Genomic DNA, 16,315 nt, shown 5'->3' with positions numbered 1-16,315 from the left:
AAGCAGATATATGGCAGGCTGCTTTAAAAGTATATTACTTTGCTGTCAAAACTAGCTCTGGTACAAATTCAGGAGTATGCAATGTTTTATTCTTCTTAAAGGAAGACTTTATCTTAGGGGTTTTAAGTAATCTCTTATGCCTGAACTACTACATAAAAATACAACAGCCTCTGCAAACATTAAGTAGGTGGTTTCTCTTTCGTTAGCAAATGGAGTACACCCTAGCCTTTTAAATTTTTCAATGCCTTTGAAAATAAAAGGTGTCTCCAATACAATATTTCTAACAGGTAAATTATATCTCTTCAGACAAGAGTAATAATTAACAGAACGCATCTGTACCATGTTTACCTTTATGAAGCATTATTGTACTAAGTAGCACAGAACCTCAATACAAGTGAAAACTTAAATTATTCTGTGGGAGATCTGGAAAACTGTTCACCATTAAGGAAACTGATAGCTCTGAGGGAAACTTGCCTCTACACTCTCCTCCATCAACAAGTATTACCCAGTCACTCACAGTACAGTTAAATGACCGCATCAGCTTAAGCCTTGTTTTGGCATTTCAAAAAAACAAAATTTCTCAGCCTGGGTTTATGTACTGGTAGTCACCACAAGCTGGCACATCACAGCAGGACAGGCTTACATGTCTGCAAATTTCCAACATGCACGACGTCGCCTTTCAGGAATGGGTTATGGGATAAAGATTTAATTCCAGTTTCCCCTTGGCTTTTTCCATTTCCATTTCTCCTGTTACAAATAGCACAGCTCTAGCCCCCCACCCCCAACAGTATATAACTTAATTTCCCCTCATTCACTTTAACCTGGGTCAGCTCAATGGAAGCTGGGTTAAATTCTTGATCTAAAACCAACTGTAGTCAAGAAAAGCCCTTCCACAGGCATGAACAGGTTTTAGCTCTGAATGGTGAAACCTAGATGTGATGCTGCAGTGCAACACCACTGCCCTTGTCCTGCTGAGCTCCACATATTTCAGCAGGTGTGGGAGCAGGAATTGTCACCAGTTCCACTCTCTCCAAGTATGGGATAATGTAAAGCTTTGTATAAGATGGGAAACCACACAAACGGGAGGTGGCAAACTCCTAGGTGACACAGCCAAAGTCTTGTGGCTTGTTGCCTCCAAGAGTTCAGAATCACTGCAAGTCAGGTAACTTGGGAAACTACAAATTCATTGATTTTGCTAGCTCAGAGAAATTTTGTGAAACTTTACATTGTCTCTCAGTGACAAAACTGCAAGCTATTGGTAGTGGCACTCTCTGTGACTGATGCCTGTTGTCCTTACAGACAGAATTCTGCACACATAACTGAGATTATCACACGCAAAAACAATGAGGCAGGAGAAAAAAAATAGAAAAATGCATCTTAGAAGTTACTTATGTTTAATGCTTAAAAGTCTGAATGCACAAACAATAATCTACCATTATAGAAGTACTGGTGGTCAATACAATGCATTAGAACTATGTACAATGACACAGTTTAGTATCAAAATCTTTCTACAATGTAGAGTATTACGAAACTGTTAATGACATCAAACACTAAGCACTTAAGACACCATTTTTTGCTACCACATTTGGAACTTCAATGAACAGTCCATTTTAACTTGCAGCATCAATCCATTTCTAGTATGAAATTAAGTAATTTTCTACTTATACAATAAGATTTATCTACACGGGTCTTTTGATTTTGATCCATAGCAGCAAAGGCACTGTACATCAGCAGATCCACAGACTTAAAGATTTTTTTTTAAAGCATTCAAAAAAAAAGTCACAGATCATAGTTTAACAGCAACAACAACAACATAAAAAGATAACACGTTGTCTCTGGCACAATGGCTCAGTCTGCGTCCTTTTTAGGGACATCCAGTCAAGACTTGGATTGAACTGCTGGCGAACAAAGCAAGTCCTTATCCCAATGAGAATCCATTCCTTTTTGTATGTCGGAATGAGTACTCTTGTAAATCCTACCTCAGAGGTCATTGCTTTTGTAGTTTGTATATTGGTAGGCATCCATTCTTATTTCAGTGCAGTTTCCAAAGAACATATCAAATATTTTTCATAATCTCTTGTAATTGAAAAATTGCCCAAAGACACATATCCCCATTTTCAAGGAAACATTGCAAAAGTTTCCAGAAGTAACAAAGGTGATTCTTTGAGGCAACTTACTGTACTCTCTACAATATAACAAAGAGAGGTGTTTATATTAAAAAACCTAGTCTGACACCAAAATGCTTTATGTTTATCAACAGAAAAGCATTGAGAACAAATCTGTACACAAGATGCTATATTAACATTGCAAATATATAAATTAGCACATTCTTACTTAAAGTGAATTTAATTTAGATGTGAACTGAATTTGCCATTCATCACAGGCATGTAGATTACTGGCTACAGTTTGCAATTTCCTAAGTTTCCAAGACTGTCTAAAATAGTTAAGATACAGCATCTTCCCACCAAATATTTATACTGTAATAACACTTAGAGGTCTCATCCAAGAACAGGACTAAAAAATATAACAAAGTTTTTTGTTTTTTTTTAAATAGAAACTACAAGTCTATTTAGTGTAACTTTAACTATCTCCTGAACATCCTTCTCCAAGATCCCCAATTCATCCACCTGCAAAAACACAAAGTATACAATGCACCTTTCAAACTAAAGCTGGGCCAGGCAGCTTTATTTAGTCAGTTCATTGTTAGAAAGCCTTCTTTAAACAAAATAAATACATTACAGCTATAATACATAATTAAAGAGTCAAGTTCACTGTTAAGTATGCTTATTCCATCTTCTTCCAAGTAGATATCTGACAATTTGGTATCACAAGCTCTTAAAGAGCATTCACAAATCAATACCAAGTTAAGAAGGTAAAAATAAATTCCACAACTGTGATGAGCATTTAAGTTCTCAGTTTAGAAAGAAAAAAAAGGAATATACAGCAAAGTGCTAGGAGAAGGAGTTCTGTCTGCATTCAGATTTGTCTCTAATAAATAACTTCATAGACTGTAGCTTTCTTGTCCCCAGAGCCAGTGACAATGTATTTGTCATCCACAGAGATATCACAGCTAAGCACAGATGAGGATTCTTTGGACTACAAGAAAAAAAAAAAAAAGAAAATTATGCCTTTCCAATCCTTCAATCCAGAAGAGCTTGAAGATTAACTGGAAGAGTTTATAGAGCGGGAATACACCGAAAGCTGATTTAAGTATCAGTACCATAGTGTCAGCTTTTGTTACAAGTCTGTTTCTCCAAACTTGTTCCACCTAAAGCTCTATGGCAACAAAAAACAGCAGTGGAAAGGGAAGTGAATGTTATGGACCTAGAGATAATCTATCAATCAAACAAAAAGAAGCAGTCCTTTATATATGCTCTACAAGCAATGAGATTTTCTTTATATTTTACACATTAGCTTTTGCATGAAAATGAATGAAAAGCCATCTTCTTCTTCCCTCCCTTTTTTTATTGTAAACCAGAAATCCGTATGGAGAAGCACTACAAAGCCCTACCCACCCACAGGTATGAAACAAAGATACTCCACAGAAGTAACTGTATCTCCTCACACTATTTCCCCAACACTGAAGATAAAAGCCTTGCACAAAGGGATTTAAATTATCAGGGAGGATGCAAATATGAAAAGATACTGTGGTGGAATAGGATGCAGAACCGTGTACAGCAGGTGAATGGGAGACAGGATACACCAGTATGCAGTAGCTCTGTCTCTCCCAGCTTTTCTGTCTTTTCTGAGATGATGTGTACATATTGTCACATTTTACTTGCTGTTTTAGTGCACGTTTTCTTTACATAACACATGTCCGCATCCTTTTCTGCCTGTCACTTCAAGAGCTAAACACTTCCCAAACATGCTAATTTTTTGCCAAGAAACCTCTGCTGCACTGCACAGGGAGTTTCTTTCTCTACCCCTCATTAACAAAGCTGCACTGGGGTTTTAACATCACTTTTAAGGGAGATGTGTTCTTGTTAGGACAATTCGGGCTTTCTGTGGGAGGTAGTTCCAGAGCTGAATAGCCTCCACTAAGAAAACTCAGACCACAGCTTTCCCATGTCAAGGCAAAATGCACTGTCCCCAAAGGTGGAGACACAGCAGGTGTCAGTACAGGTGAGACCTGACCATCTAAACTTGAACACCAGTTACCTTAATTCAAAAAATTCCCAGCCTAAAAGTACCTATAGGTGAAAGAAGAGAAGACCATGCCAAAAATCCCACTTTGCGCACAGAGGGATTAAAGACTACAGAAAGGTTACAACTTCCAGTCATACTCCAGGAGGCTTCTCCATAAGGATACATCAGGAGTTTGCCGGTCCAGTCCACTGACTTTACACATCTCATCCAAGAAAAATACTTGTGTTAAATATGACTTTCACTGGTTTAGCTACATTTTGGACCTTCAGTGAATGCTCACCTAACAGCACAACTTGGGTACTGTATTACAGCAATACACACAAGAAGGTGAGAAAGAAGGGTATTAAAAAAAATTTTGGATTAAAGAGCTACTTTATTCTAAGAGCTAAATTACTCACATGTTAGAAAGGCCAAAAGCGTATCTCTCTTTAATTACAGACAAAGTCTTAAAGGAACATAGTAATTAGCCAAGAATTTCCATTTAAAAACTCTTTAAGCTAATGACAGACCCTGAGATGTGCAGCTCTACTGCACTGTAATGTATGTGGAAAATAGCTTTTAGGAGATTATTACCTGGAATATACTGGCTCCATAAGGTGTTCTCCAGGCATTAAGAAGATTATCTTTTCCAGTGCTTACAAACCATTTGCCTGCAACAGATTGTTTAATGTTATTGTTACATTTTGTTTTCAAGCAATGCACCCCAAGAAATCAATTAATCCTAAAAACAATGCATTCACACATTAATGGAAAACATATCCAAAGAACAGTCAAATTTTCATGTGATTGTACTACAGTGTTCAATCACAACATAAGCAGTTCACGCAAAAAAGCAGTCATACAGAATTTTTAAAGTAATTTTAATACTTAAATTTAACATCTAATTTTAAACTATACACCTACTTTCATTAAAAGGTAATCTTGAACAAATTTCTTGGGAGGGAAAACAGTGGCATAGAAAGATTGGCTTACCACAGTGAGCAAATTTGAGCGACAACACACAGCTCTCATGAAGATGCAGCTGATACTTGTCCGGCTTAGTAACATGCAGCACCTCGACGTTACTGTTCTCCATTCCTACTGCCAACCACTCACCAGTTGGGCAATAGCCGAGTGAGAAGATCTGGAATTAGCACAGCACATGCTTCAATCAGTAAAGGAATGAGCTTGAGATATTCAAAGCTGACTCTCGCTACACTGTTAACACTATGCAAAACCATATTTTTGTCTACTACAGTTGTAAAAACATGATAATCCAATTACTATAGTATTCAAGATAAATTAGTTCATGTAAACAAAGCTCAATTAAAACCGTAATAGTAAAGCACTGACTCAAGCTATAAAAGTTAATGTCCTCACTTATCTGACAGCATTTAAAAATATTTTTGTAAAATATTTTTGAACAAGAGTCTCCAGAAATGGGAACAGACTGCACACCAGAACACTTTAATCTGGCAATTTTTTTATAGAAAGGATTCTCCACTATTCTCATGGGAGAAGTACTAATCTGTCAAATGGTCATAATGCACAAAGATGTTTAGCTGCCACATCAGGAAAAAAAAAAGAAAAAAAAGAGTGTGAGACTAAGTGAAAAATTCTTCAGAGTTCTCCTTGAGCCTTCTTCTTTTGCTTTAAAAAAACCAAACCAAACCAAACCCAAAAGTGATTGTTTTAGAAAACCATGACAGACTTTTTAACATGCCAAAGCTTCTGAGATTGAACCTGTGATGTGAAGTCGTGTTGCTGTAGCTGTCTCCCTTCTCTGAGATCCCAGGATCTGACTGTATTGTCCAAGCCTCCCGTCCATAGTTTGGTGCCATCATTAGAAATGTCAATACAGCTTGCTCCATCTGTGTGGCCCTGAAATTGCCTGAAAATATTGAAAGAAGGTATGCATATTCTCACACTGGGAAGAGTCGGTTCTGAGCAGGTATACAAAATACCTCCTTTTTCTTTCAGGCCCTCACACGCAGCCATTAAAACCAACACTAACATAGATTCCAATAGCAATCTGAGATTAATATAAACTCTGGGACGACCATGTGAGTTTTGTGATGAACTGATGAAGTAATCAGGCCAGACAGCCAAGTGCTAATTTGATTTCAAAAAGCACACTTTACGAGTCAGATACTCTGGGGATCTTTGCTGCTGACTGTGATACCCACTATTCAACTGAAAATACCCTCACTCCCCCCAAAGGAATGTAGCATGATCATCAAAATTCACTTGGTTTAAGAAGAATCTGCAGGTCACCAACAAAGTTGGAAGAAAAAGCAGTCTAAATGGGAACACCAGCGAGTAAAAGCCTGCCTTTACATGCAATACTGATATATTACATATAACAACATGCACACAGTGCAGTGCATAGAGAAGCTCTGTATTACCGGCTCCTAGCTTACTGTACATTAGTGTTGAGTAGGAACCCGTAATCCTAAGATGCTAAGTTTGCAATGCAGTAATTTACACACATCTTTACTCAAGGCATATTTGCCAGAGCACCGATTAAAGAGATTGGAGTGTGAGCACAGTGTATTGCATGGAAACAAAGAAAACCATCTGTTCAAAGAACCTACATCAGTGTCAACACCAGCTGATCTAAGGAAATTATAGTTATGGGCTGCTCCACAGTCCTGGAATTATGAAACTCTCAAAACCTATAAACAAAGATACAGACTTTTGTCAAAGTATTACCATGGCTATTGTGTAGCAGTGAAATACTGGAAGCAGCTATGCAAACACCATGGAGAAAACAGCGTATGTACGCAGGAGAGCATGTAAGGCCATGTCTAATTAATTCTTCACAACCTGATGATCCAGTTCTGTCGACCTACCTTACTAAAGTCTGGTTATGCAGATCCCACACTGCAATGTTCCCATCGCTACAGCAAGAGAAGCAGACCTTGGAATCAGGGCTGATAGCTAGAGCATAGCAAGCTGGAGCAGAAGATGTCAGCTCTGCTTTGATGCGAGGAGTTGGAGCTGCCAGGTCCCAAATGGATAACGTGCTGGCTTCCCCACCAACAATCAGGGTGCGGCCATCGGGGAGCAATCTGCAGGAACGGATGTAGTTATCTCTGTTCTGTGGAGACAGAAGCCATCAAGAGATTACTCATGAGGAAAGGAAAACAGCATTAACATGAGAGCAGAAATCCATAAAAGTATTGTATTCCCTCCTGGTTTTAATGAGCCATTTATACTTATGACAATGATAAAGTGTATTAATGCCAGAAAATTACATGACATTAGGGAAGTACTTAAACTTGATCTACAAAATTCAGTAGTGAGAGATATTTAATCTTAATTAGCATCAAAATGCAAAGAGCTGAACCCAGCCCAAAACAATTCAAGATAGCTGTATTCAACAGCTTGTGTAGAAAGTTACATTTTCATACTCTGTTTATTTCAGCACATTAACCTCTTGGCATGGGGGAGTACCAAATTCCCTGCACACTCCCCCCGCCTCTGTTCCAGTGAGACTTGCTGCCACATCTAGGAGATGTCAGAGGAAAATGTTTGGGCAATTTTCTTCATTTGTGTAGCAACTTGTGTAGCAATTCATTATGTGTCTACATGTGCTGCACAGTTCTCATTTTACTGCCTCTGTCACAAGAAGCAACATCTTACCAAGAACTGGTAAATGACATGAGAAAAGCTGCTAACAATGGTTCATCTTGTTAACACATTGAAATAATTTGTGACTAACACTCAGGGATATTTTTAATCATCACATTAAGACAGGGCAATGCATTCACACACATACACAGACACAAATTACGTGACACAATCTTCAAATACTCTCGGAGAATACAGCTGCAAGACAGCAATTTTTAGCATGATAGGATATCAAGCTTTAAGACTGCCAACAAATGTCAAAGTTTATAAACAGTATTTGCTGTGCTGTCTTTGATCTTTCCCCCTACCAATACAATTTTAGGATATTAAAGATATTTTGATTCACTGGGGGCAAAACCCACAAGTACAACAAGGAATATACTTCAAACTCAGTTCTCAAAGAAACAAAATTACAAATAAAATACCAAGCTTCGATACCAATGACAGCACTCAAATAGCCACTGTTTTTTTGTACCTTAATGGTATCATTTCAATCTTAACACAACCTGCTATCTTCTTCCACTGTCATATGCTGCTGATCACCTACCAGGCAGTCCAGCTGAGAGACAGGGCTCTTGTTGCCAGGGTGGCTGATGTCCCAGACTTTGACGCACCCCTTCCCACCCGTGTACACATGTCTCGTGGGGTTGCTGATGGTAACTGCACACACCACTTCCCCATGGTTCAGAGTGTTGATCTGACGGGCATGGCGAGGGATTCCTGGACCGATGAGGGCATCAGGAGGGAAAGGAACCGGCTGCATCTGACCATCTGCACTTACATGAAATGAATATGCTCTGAGGGGAAAAAGAAAGATAGGGGGATATTTAGGAAGTTTTTCTTGAAGCCTATTTAAGAAAACATAATTAAAGCTGTGTTTCCATTGCAGGCATTCAGACTGTGCACTCAGCTACTTTTGCAATCTTTTTAACTATGTGAAGAAGAAATTATTTATTTATCTACAGCATGGCCCTTAAAGCATAAACTTAGGTACTCTTCTTTTAATGTGGAAAGTCAAGCACCATCTACCAATCAAATGAGCTTTTACAACACACACAATGATGATTTCTGGCATGAGCGAGGATACAGGATGCTACTCTTAAACCTGGGGCATGGGGAGAGCACCACATGCAGAGAAGGGAAGAAAGGTCAGGTCAGGGTCCCCTGGAAGACAGAAATAGTTGGCTGGCTGCTGCAGAGCATGGCAGGTAGCTGAGTGCCAGGGGACATTTGGTTGCTCCCTTACTGACTCTAATGTGCAAAATTCGGCTGGACTGCTGCCAAGGTGCCCTGAACGCACCACAGGTCCCATGCCCCTTGAGCGAAACCGCCCAGCACTGTACCTTACGGTGCAGTGAAACCTCCACCGTCAAGAAGTTAAGTCTTCAAGGCACGGTTGCTGACATCTGACATGACAGACCAGCAAAAATGCACTGGATTTTTTTTCCTTCTTTTAGGCTCGCCTTTGTTTTTTTTTTGGGGGGGGGGGGGGTGCGTGGACCTGACACAACAACTACAAATCCCAGTTTCTCTTGCCAGAATCAGGGCTCTCACTGAGAAAGAATGTGTTGTGTGACTGCCAGTTATGCCACCTGTGAATAACCTATCAACAATTTTATCTCAAAATATTTTCCAGGGAGAACAGTTAGGTTGTGAAATTGTCTTGTTCTGAGAAGCTACCTGACACATCACATCTATTACAAGAGCACAAACTTTACAAGAGGGTTCACCTACACATAGCAAGGTATGCTTAAAGGAAGGCTTTAATTCCTTAGACCTAAAAAATTCTCATAGTACTGATGAAAAATCCATTGTCACAATGGTGGGATGAGAATAGCTTACAAAAAAAATCATTTGATGAGAATATTTAGGAAGATCACTTCCTTAATTGTTGCTTCAAAGTCACTCAAGAAGGCAGTCTTCAGAATTCAACTACTGAATTTGTTATTTAAGATTCATAGTGCATTAACACTAGAACAATAATTTTCAGTGGGACAAAATGCAACTGCATTTTCACCTTTCTGCCCTATTCCCAGAGCTTTACACACTCTTCTCATCCTGTGCTCTGTTCCTTGTTCTGGCAGGTCTGAGTGACAGATCGTATCATCATTCTCCATTTTTTGACATTAAACACATTCAGGAAAGGGTAGGACAGATTTCTGTGGTTGTCAGAAGCAGCAAACTGCCTATATGAGTAGAATTAGGGTTCAATTATCACTGCAGAAAACTGATATATCTTCCTCTTATCTGCCTAATTTCTGTTTGCTGCAGTAAGGTACTGAAAAAAGCAACTGATGGTTACCTGAAATCTCTAACAAAACAAGTGGAACTTCATTAGTATCTTTTCTGATTTCTGTATGCAGTCACTCTCTGCAGAGCCATGTAGAGCACTGATGATACTTTTATCAGCCAAAGTGATTTTTAGCATGCTTGTAAGTATACAGATCTGGAGTGATCTGTGACTACATTATTCTCACTCTATTCATTACTCCATACCAGCACATGTGATTAAACTGTTGCTTTGTTGCTTGGTTTGGTTTTGTGGTGGTTGAGTGGTTTTGTGTTTTTTTTTCACTATGAGAACTAACACCACATGTTGCTTATTTGAAGTACTCTAAATATCTTACAAATATCTGACACAGTAAACATCTGGTGAGCACTTTTTTCTTCTTTTCACATTAGCTACCTTTTCTATTTATATACCGTACAATCCTCAGCGTTTTGATGTATCTCCAAAGTGAAAAGAGACTTATTAGGGGCCAGATCCCTAATGTGCTACACACTGCCTGTTCCCTTTCAACAGACACTCAACAGCATGGAGAATTTACACAACTTTTGCTCTAAGGGAAAATGAAGAGTAAATGAGAAAGCAACAATCCTGAATGATAGCTGTGAAAAGTACCGCACTTAAGATGAAGAAAAATCAATGCAATTATGCTCAAACAACCACAGATTTCAAAGCTTTCAGGCCCTGCGGCTGACAAATGACAGCTGCATTTACATGTTTAAAACAGTCATCACTGTAACAACAACATTCAAAAACCTTGGAGATGCACCACAATGGAACCAGTTTGATTTCAGTTTGCCTCACTTTTTAGTCCCCCCATCTCTAACACGAGTGAGATGTGAGCCAGTGAGCAGGAAGGTCTCCACAGCCCTGGCATTGCTGTTCCTCGGACTACCGCAAGCAAAGCCTGATAGAGCCAGTCACCCTTCCTTCTGGGTGACCGACTCCACCAAGGATGAACTTGAACCCACTGAACATTTGAACATTACCTCAAGGCATTTCTAAGTGCCTGCCGCTTATGTAGGATGAAGATCTGTGCCCCACAGAATTTTTAATGCAAGCTGCTGATCCGGAAGCTGCTGCACACTCATTTCCATACTTGCCTTACGCAGCCACCTAACAGGGCGGTGCAACTAGCAGAAAAGTCAGCTTGAGGTGGTAACTGGTGTGTGATGTCTGAGAGAGCTGGACATGGTTTACAATTTGTGTGACACATACGCACAAGAGGAGTTACAGGCACTAGGACTGATCATTTGTCACCATGCTATGCTATTAAACCTGCATGTACACAAGCTCACTGGCAGGTAGGAGTATGCATTTACTCACGTGCATACAAGTGTATGAATATCCCCCAGCCACTCCGCCACAAACACGTTCATATGTACAAGAGTGAGAGACAGAATGGCACAAACATCCCCTGCCCTTCAAACTCTCCACTATTAGCTGGTCGCAGTTTCCCACAAGTGTCACACAAGAAATGGAACTGGAGGACCCTTACATAAAATCTGGATCAATATGGTTTGCATTGCTGTTTTATTTTTCCCCTCTCTAATTCAAGAGGGATGTGAGCAGAGAGTTCTTCATATCTAAGTAATTCTTTTTCTGAGGCTCACAACAAGCGAAGCCTGGTAGGCAGGTCACCTTTTATGGTCAGTTCCATCAAGGATGAATTTGAACATTATGATACAATAATTCTTTCCAGTATTTTCAATCAAACAAAACATGTCAGTGTTCCTTTCTCTGCACACTCCTGTTTATAACAGCTGATAAGTTTCCAAGTAATTGCAAGGGTTTTGTGAACAAAGAAATCATTTTTTTAAAGTGAGCAGAGTACAGTAGAGATGGAAAGCCAAGATCCCGTTCCAGTTTGCGTTTCCATATAAGACCAACCAGTCAGATTCAGCATGTAACACCTCAAAGTTCAGCTCATTTTTCCATTTATTTCCGTCTCCTTTGCCCTATATCACCCAGTCCTTGTCAGCTGCTATTAGTCTTCATAACAAATTTGCAAATGCAACTTAAGATTAAACAGTGTTTCTTCTGCCCTTGCCAAAGAGCTATACTTATTTCTATTCACACAATAGTTTTCAGTAGCTAAGGGGAATTCCAATCGGCAAGGGAACACAACTTCAACATATGATTGACTTTTAAAGTTGAACGTTTGATACTCACGGTTTCCCTCCTGGGATGCCTGTGAGATTGGGAGGGATGCCTGGGACTCGCATGTGATGATGTGGATCAAAACCAACCTATAGTTTTCCCCAAGCAAAACAAAAAGGTGTATTAAAGATGGAGTAAGGCAAAGGAAGACTGTTTAATTCATGTTCTCCATAGCATACTCCCCAAATTACAAAGAGACTGAAGTAGATTTAACCCCGCAGGTCTTAATATAAACTGCTCTCAACACCAAATGCACTAGCAGCAAACACTTACCACCGGAGATCTCCCATAAGCTGCTGCTGCTGCTGCTGCTGCAGCTGCTGCACTCATTTGAGGGGAAATATTGTGTAGACCGGCATAGGCAGCCCCAGGGCTGGTCAGCTCTCCATTCATACCAGCATGTGGCACGATCCCAAACGGAGTAGGATAAGGACATGGCACCGCCATAGGTGTCCTTAAACCTGAAGCTATTGAAGGCAAAAAGAGAGAAGTCACACAGCCAGCCCAGACCCATCAGATGAAATATGAGTTTGGCAAACAGTAATATATATATATATACACACATGCTGTATTAAAGTGCTGAAGAACCAGCTCAGCGTCCAGTTTAAGCAGCTGTAATATACTGCCTCATCACCGTAGATGGGAGCCTGGCTGAGGACAAATGGCCACCATTTCACATCATTGAAATATACGGACACTAACCTAGCGGGTCCACACCTGGGGGTTTGCCAGGCACTGGCCTCAGTCCGGGAGTGGAGTTGCTGCCTGGAGTTGGGGCATCAGTCCGTGGAGTTGGGGTATTTGATTTGGACACAGGAGTGGTAGATTTCTCATTCTAATCACCAAAAAGGAAAAAGGAAGACAGTTTGTTAGTTGTTTTATTTTTTTAGCTAGTGGTTGGAAAGAGAGCCAATGACAACCAGAGTGTGCGTGACTAATGATATTTAGCTTTCGGGTTTGGGTTTCAACAGTCCCTGGCAATGAAGAGAAGCTGCAGAGATACTGAAAAAGACGGAATGGCTTTGGGAATTAACTACAGCCTTCACGGCTTTCCTCGTCAGGGGCATCCATATGATGCAGAATGAGGTCAATGACCGAACATCATTGCCATCTAACAATTACATTGGCAGCATATATGAAATATGTCAGTGGTCTCACTCTGCTCATGGTGGACCTGCTCCCATTAAGATTATGAGTTTCTGTGAGAGGCCACTGCTGGGTGGACAAGACCAGGAAAAAACCCACACCTGACCAACAACTCATGCCCAAACATGGTGCTGGGAACACAGGACAGAGACAGTGATGGATATAAAGTCACGAACTGTGCAGTGCCGCTCTTGTGACAAGCTTGTTCATAAGACAAACCCCTGACTCCCAGGCCTGAACCTGTCATTCCATCACCTTTTCTGAGCACTACATTCAATTTAAGCTTTCTTTTTATTTATTTTACTTCTTTAAATAATTGTGTACCCTGACCTGTGAAGAACTGAGAAGGGAGTTACTGTGCAGCTCAGGAAGGTGATTAACTGTGGTCACAAACAGGAAAGGAAAGAACACCCCCAACTTGCAGGCAGCTCTTTTTTTGCATTGTGATTTGTGATGCAAGTCAAGGAAGGCTCTTGTAAATGACAGATTACTTTTTAGATAGAAAATAAAAATTATTGTTGTTGTATATGGCCTGGTAATTCAAACAAAGCTAACAACCAAATCACATCCAAGCAGGGAACTGAATTTGCTATAAACCACAGCACAGGAAAACAGCTCAAGCAACCCCTGTGTACTTTTATTTATTCTCAGAATGGCAGTTTTTCATATTGGGGAGGAGAAAAACATCTCTCAGCATAGCACATCTATCATCTACCCACACCACCACTGAAAATAACCTCTTCCTATCCCAAAAAAAAGGCTGTGGACTTTCTCCTTACAATTTTATTAAATTCCCTTGAAGAGATAAATTAAACAAATTTTAAATTGATGCTTCATAGTGCTTTACTGATAGCTGTGGAAATCCAAATTGTGTCCAGGCAGAAATCCAATAAGCATGTGTTTCAGCATACGATCATGGGTCAGGAGCATTTTGAAGCACTTACAAGGCTAAGTTCTTTGGATTTGGAGGAAGGAGTACTGCTGGAGGATGCAATAGATGCTGGACTAATCGGTGCATCTTTCTTCAGCAGCCGAGTCTTGTCCAAGCCATTCTCCCGTGGAGAGTGTGCTGGGCTTCCCCGGGGAGAGGAAGGATCCTAAACATCAGCAACATGGGTTAGTATAAAAACTTCATACTAGCCACTAGTGCTTGTCTTGAGCAATTCTCACTTTGGAATGAAGATCTGTCATAGAAAGTGACACCTTCCTTCAGTTCTGAATTGATTTAGCTGAAAATATTGTAAAATTGAGATGGATAATGAAAGACAACTTTTTTCTTTTTTTTTTTTTTTAAGAAAGTCTTAAAATTTCATGCCATTAGCCACAAAAAATAATATTAGAAATCTTTGGATATTGAAATAGGCAAGTAAATCTCATTTGTCAGGTGATAGATTGAAAAGGTTTGAGGCACTTGGCAGGCCTATTAAGTTCACATAAGAAGTCATGGCCAGACTGAAAGAAAACACAGATACCATTACAAGCTGCATCTTTATCTGCTGTGCTGGCCAGGCTTCAAATACCTCTAGCAGACTTTTGGTTCATATAAGAAACAAAAAGGTCCTTTGCAGAAATAAGTGTTACAGATCTGATTTGCATTCTAAAGAAAGACAACCTGACTGGATTCCCTCAGGCATTTCAAGCTCCTTTATGAAGGCAAAGGCTGTAATCTTATTCATATACCCAATATGCACAGAAACCACTGAAGACACCACCCCACCAACAATGTAAGGTAGAAAAACCACCATTGTGTATACCTCATTGGAAACATCAACTACCAAGTTGTCATCGCTCTTTTCACCATCACTGTCCTGCAATGACAAGTCACAATGTGTTAAAACCATTTATTTAATATCGCAACGTCTCTTAACTACTAAGAAAAAATAAACCAATGAAATGCAAGGCTGCTCAGAACTATGCAACGTAGCATTTACTTTTACCAAACTTGTGGTAATACAATTATAACATTTAGGTCACCTATAGGGGCTTCTGCTTAACAGGTTGCCACAGCTACAGCATTCTTCCCAGTTGTCACATTGATGAACAAGGACACAGGATGAAAATCCTCATCCGAGGTTGCACTGCACTGAGAAGCAGAGCCAAGCTAGAGTCCAGATCTACCAAGTCCCAGCCTAATGCTCAGTCCTCTTGTCACATGACTTCCAGGTGCTCTGTATTTATATTGTTAAAAACCCTATCAGTCCTACACACCAAAACCTTCCACCCAGCACAGATGTTAGAGGCAGGCACTAAGAACCTGTTAAAAGTTTGACCCTCAATTTTAGTATGTTAAGCGGCAGGAATCAGGTGAAATGACAGAGGAACACTTACGTTCAATAACACACAATGTAGACAATTTACTCACATAACGAGCTGCTATTTCCTTCTCTTCTGTTTTCTGTTTTTTACTATCTGAAGAATAATCTGTTGAATTTCTGTGCTTTTCTGCTGTTCTGAAACTGGCTGAGGGAGATACAGAAGAGCTCTGCAGTCAGAAGAGAGATGAAGAAAACATCATCAGATGCTTATTCAAAACAGTGGTTCATTTGTCACCATCCCTCAATACAACTTAACCCAATAATATGATTTGGAGTTGTTCTCACAGATAGCACTTTGGGTTTTAATCAGTGATAGCTACCCAGCAAGTGTCTGGTATTAAAAGTGCACAATGCACTGCAAGAGACAGATAAAGGCAATCAGCCGACAGATCATAGTTGCCATCTGCAGTGTCAACGGGATGGATGTAGAGCTACTTTGGACCATTTTATGATTACTGTGCATTGGCCCGGTTTTGGCTTGTTTCCTCTACAAATATGCAGGGTTAAATCAATACTCCCTGAAGAGGGGGTGGGTGTGTATCTGTGTGTGTTTGCCTGTGTAAATCAAGAAGAACAAAGTGGCTCAAGGTAAGTCACACTTCAGCAAACGTTTGAATGGAGATTTCTAGCAAAGAAAGAAGCAAGCTCC

The 16,315-nt window shown here is 40.0% G+C and overlaps 1 protein-coding gene across 3 annotated transcripts in view; it reads right to left on the bottom strand.

The window, feature by feature from the left end:
• Positions 1 to 1,381: 1,381 nt before the first annotated feature.
• Positions 1,382 to 16,315, bottom strand: part of LOC142027438 (transducin-like enhancer protein 4) — a 99,441-nt gene continuing 84,507 nt past the window's right edge. For all 3 annotated transcript variants that reach the window (XM_075021644.1, XM_075021646.1, XM_075021647.1), the window contains 12 exons: positions 15,714 to 15,833; positions 15,106 to 15,159; positions 14,296 to 14,448; positions 12,908 to 13,040; positions 12,479 to 12,672; positions 12,218 to 12,294; positions 8,306 to 8,555; positions 6,978 to 7,225; positions 5,869 to 6,016; positions 5,119 to 5,269; positions 4,720 to 4,796; positions 1,382 to 3,096 (listed from right to left, as the gene is read on the bottom strand). In XM_075021644.1, coding sequence (XP_074877745.1) covers positions 2,989 to 3,096; positions 4,720 to 4,796; positions 5,119 to 5,269; positions 5,869 to 6,016; positions 6,978 to 7,225; positions 8,306 to 8,555; positions 12,218 to 12,294; positions 12,479 to 12,672; positions 12,908 to 13,040; positions 14,296 to 14,448; positions 15,106 to 15,159; positions 15,714 to 15,833 — 1,713 coding nt within the window. In that variant the 3' untranslated portion in view covers positions 1,382 to 2,988. The remainder of the gene's footprint in view (positions 3,097 to 4,719; positions 4,797 to 5,118; positions 5,270 to 5,868; positions 6,017 to 6,977; positions 7,226 to 8,305; positions 8,556 to 12,217; positions 12,295 to 12,478; positions 12,673 to 12,907; positions 13,041 to 14,295; positions 14,449 to 15,105; positions 15,160 to 15,713; positions 15,834 to 16,315) is intronic.

Source organism: Buteo buteo, chromosome Z (assembly GCF_964188355.1).
Source record: "Buteo buteo chromosome Z, bButBut1.hap1.1, whole genome shotgun sequence".
Taxonomy (NCBI): domain Eukaryota; kingdom Metazoa; phylum Chordata; class Aves; order Accipitriformes; family Accipitridae; genus Buteo; species Buteo buteo.
The sequence above is the reverse complement of the archived record's forward strand: the minus strand, read 5'-3'. Positions and strand labels throughout refer to the sequence as shown.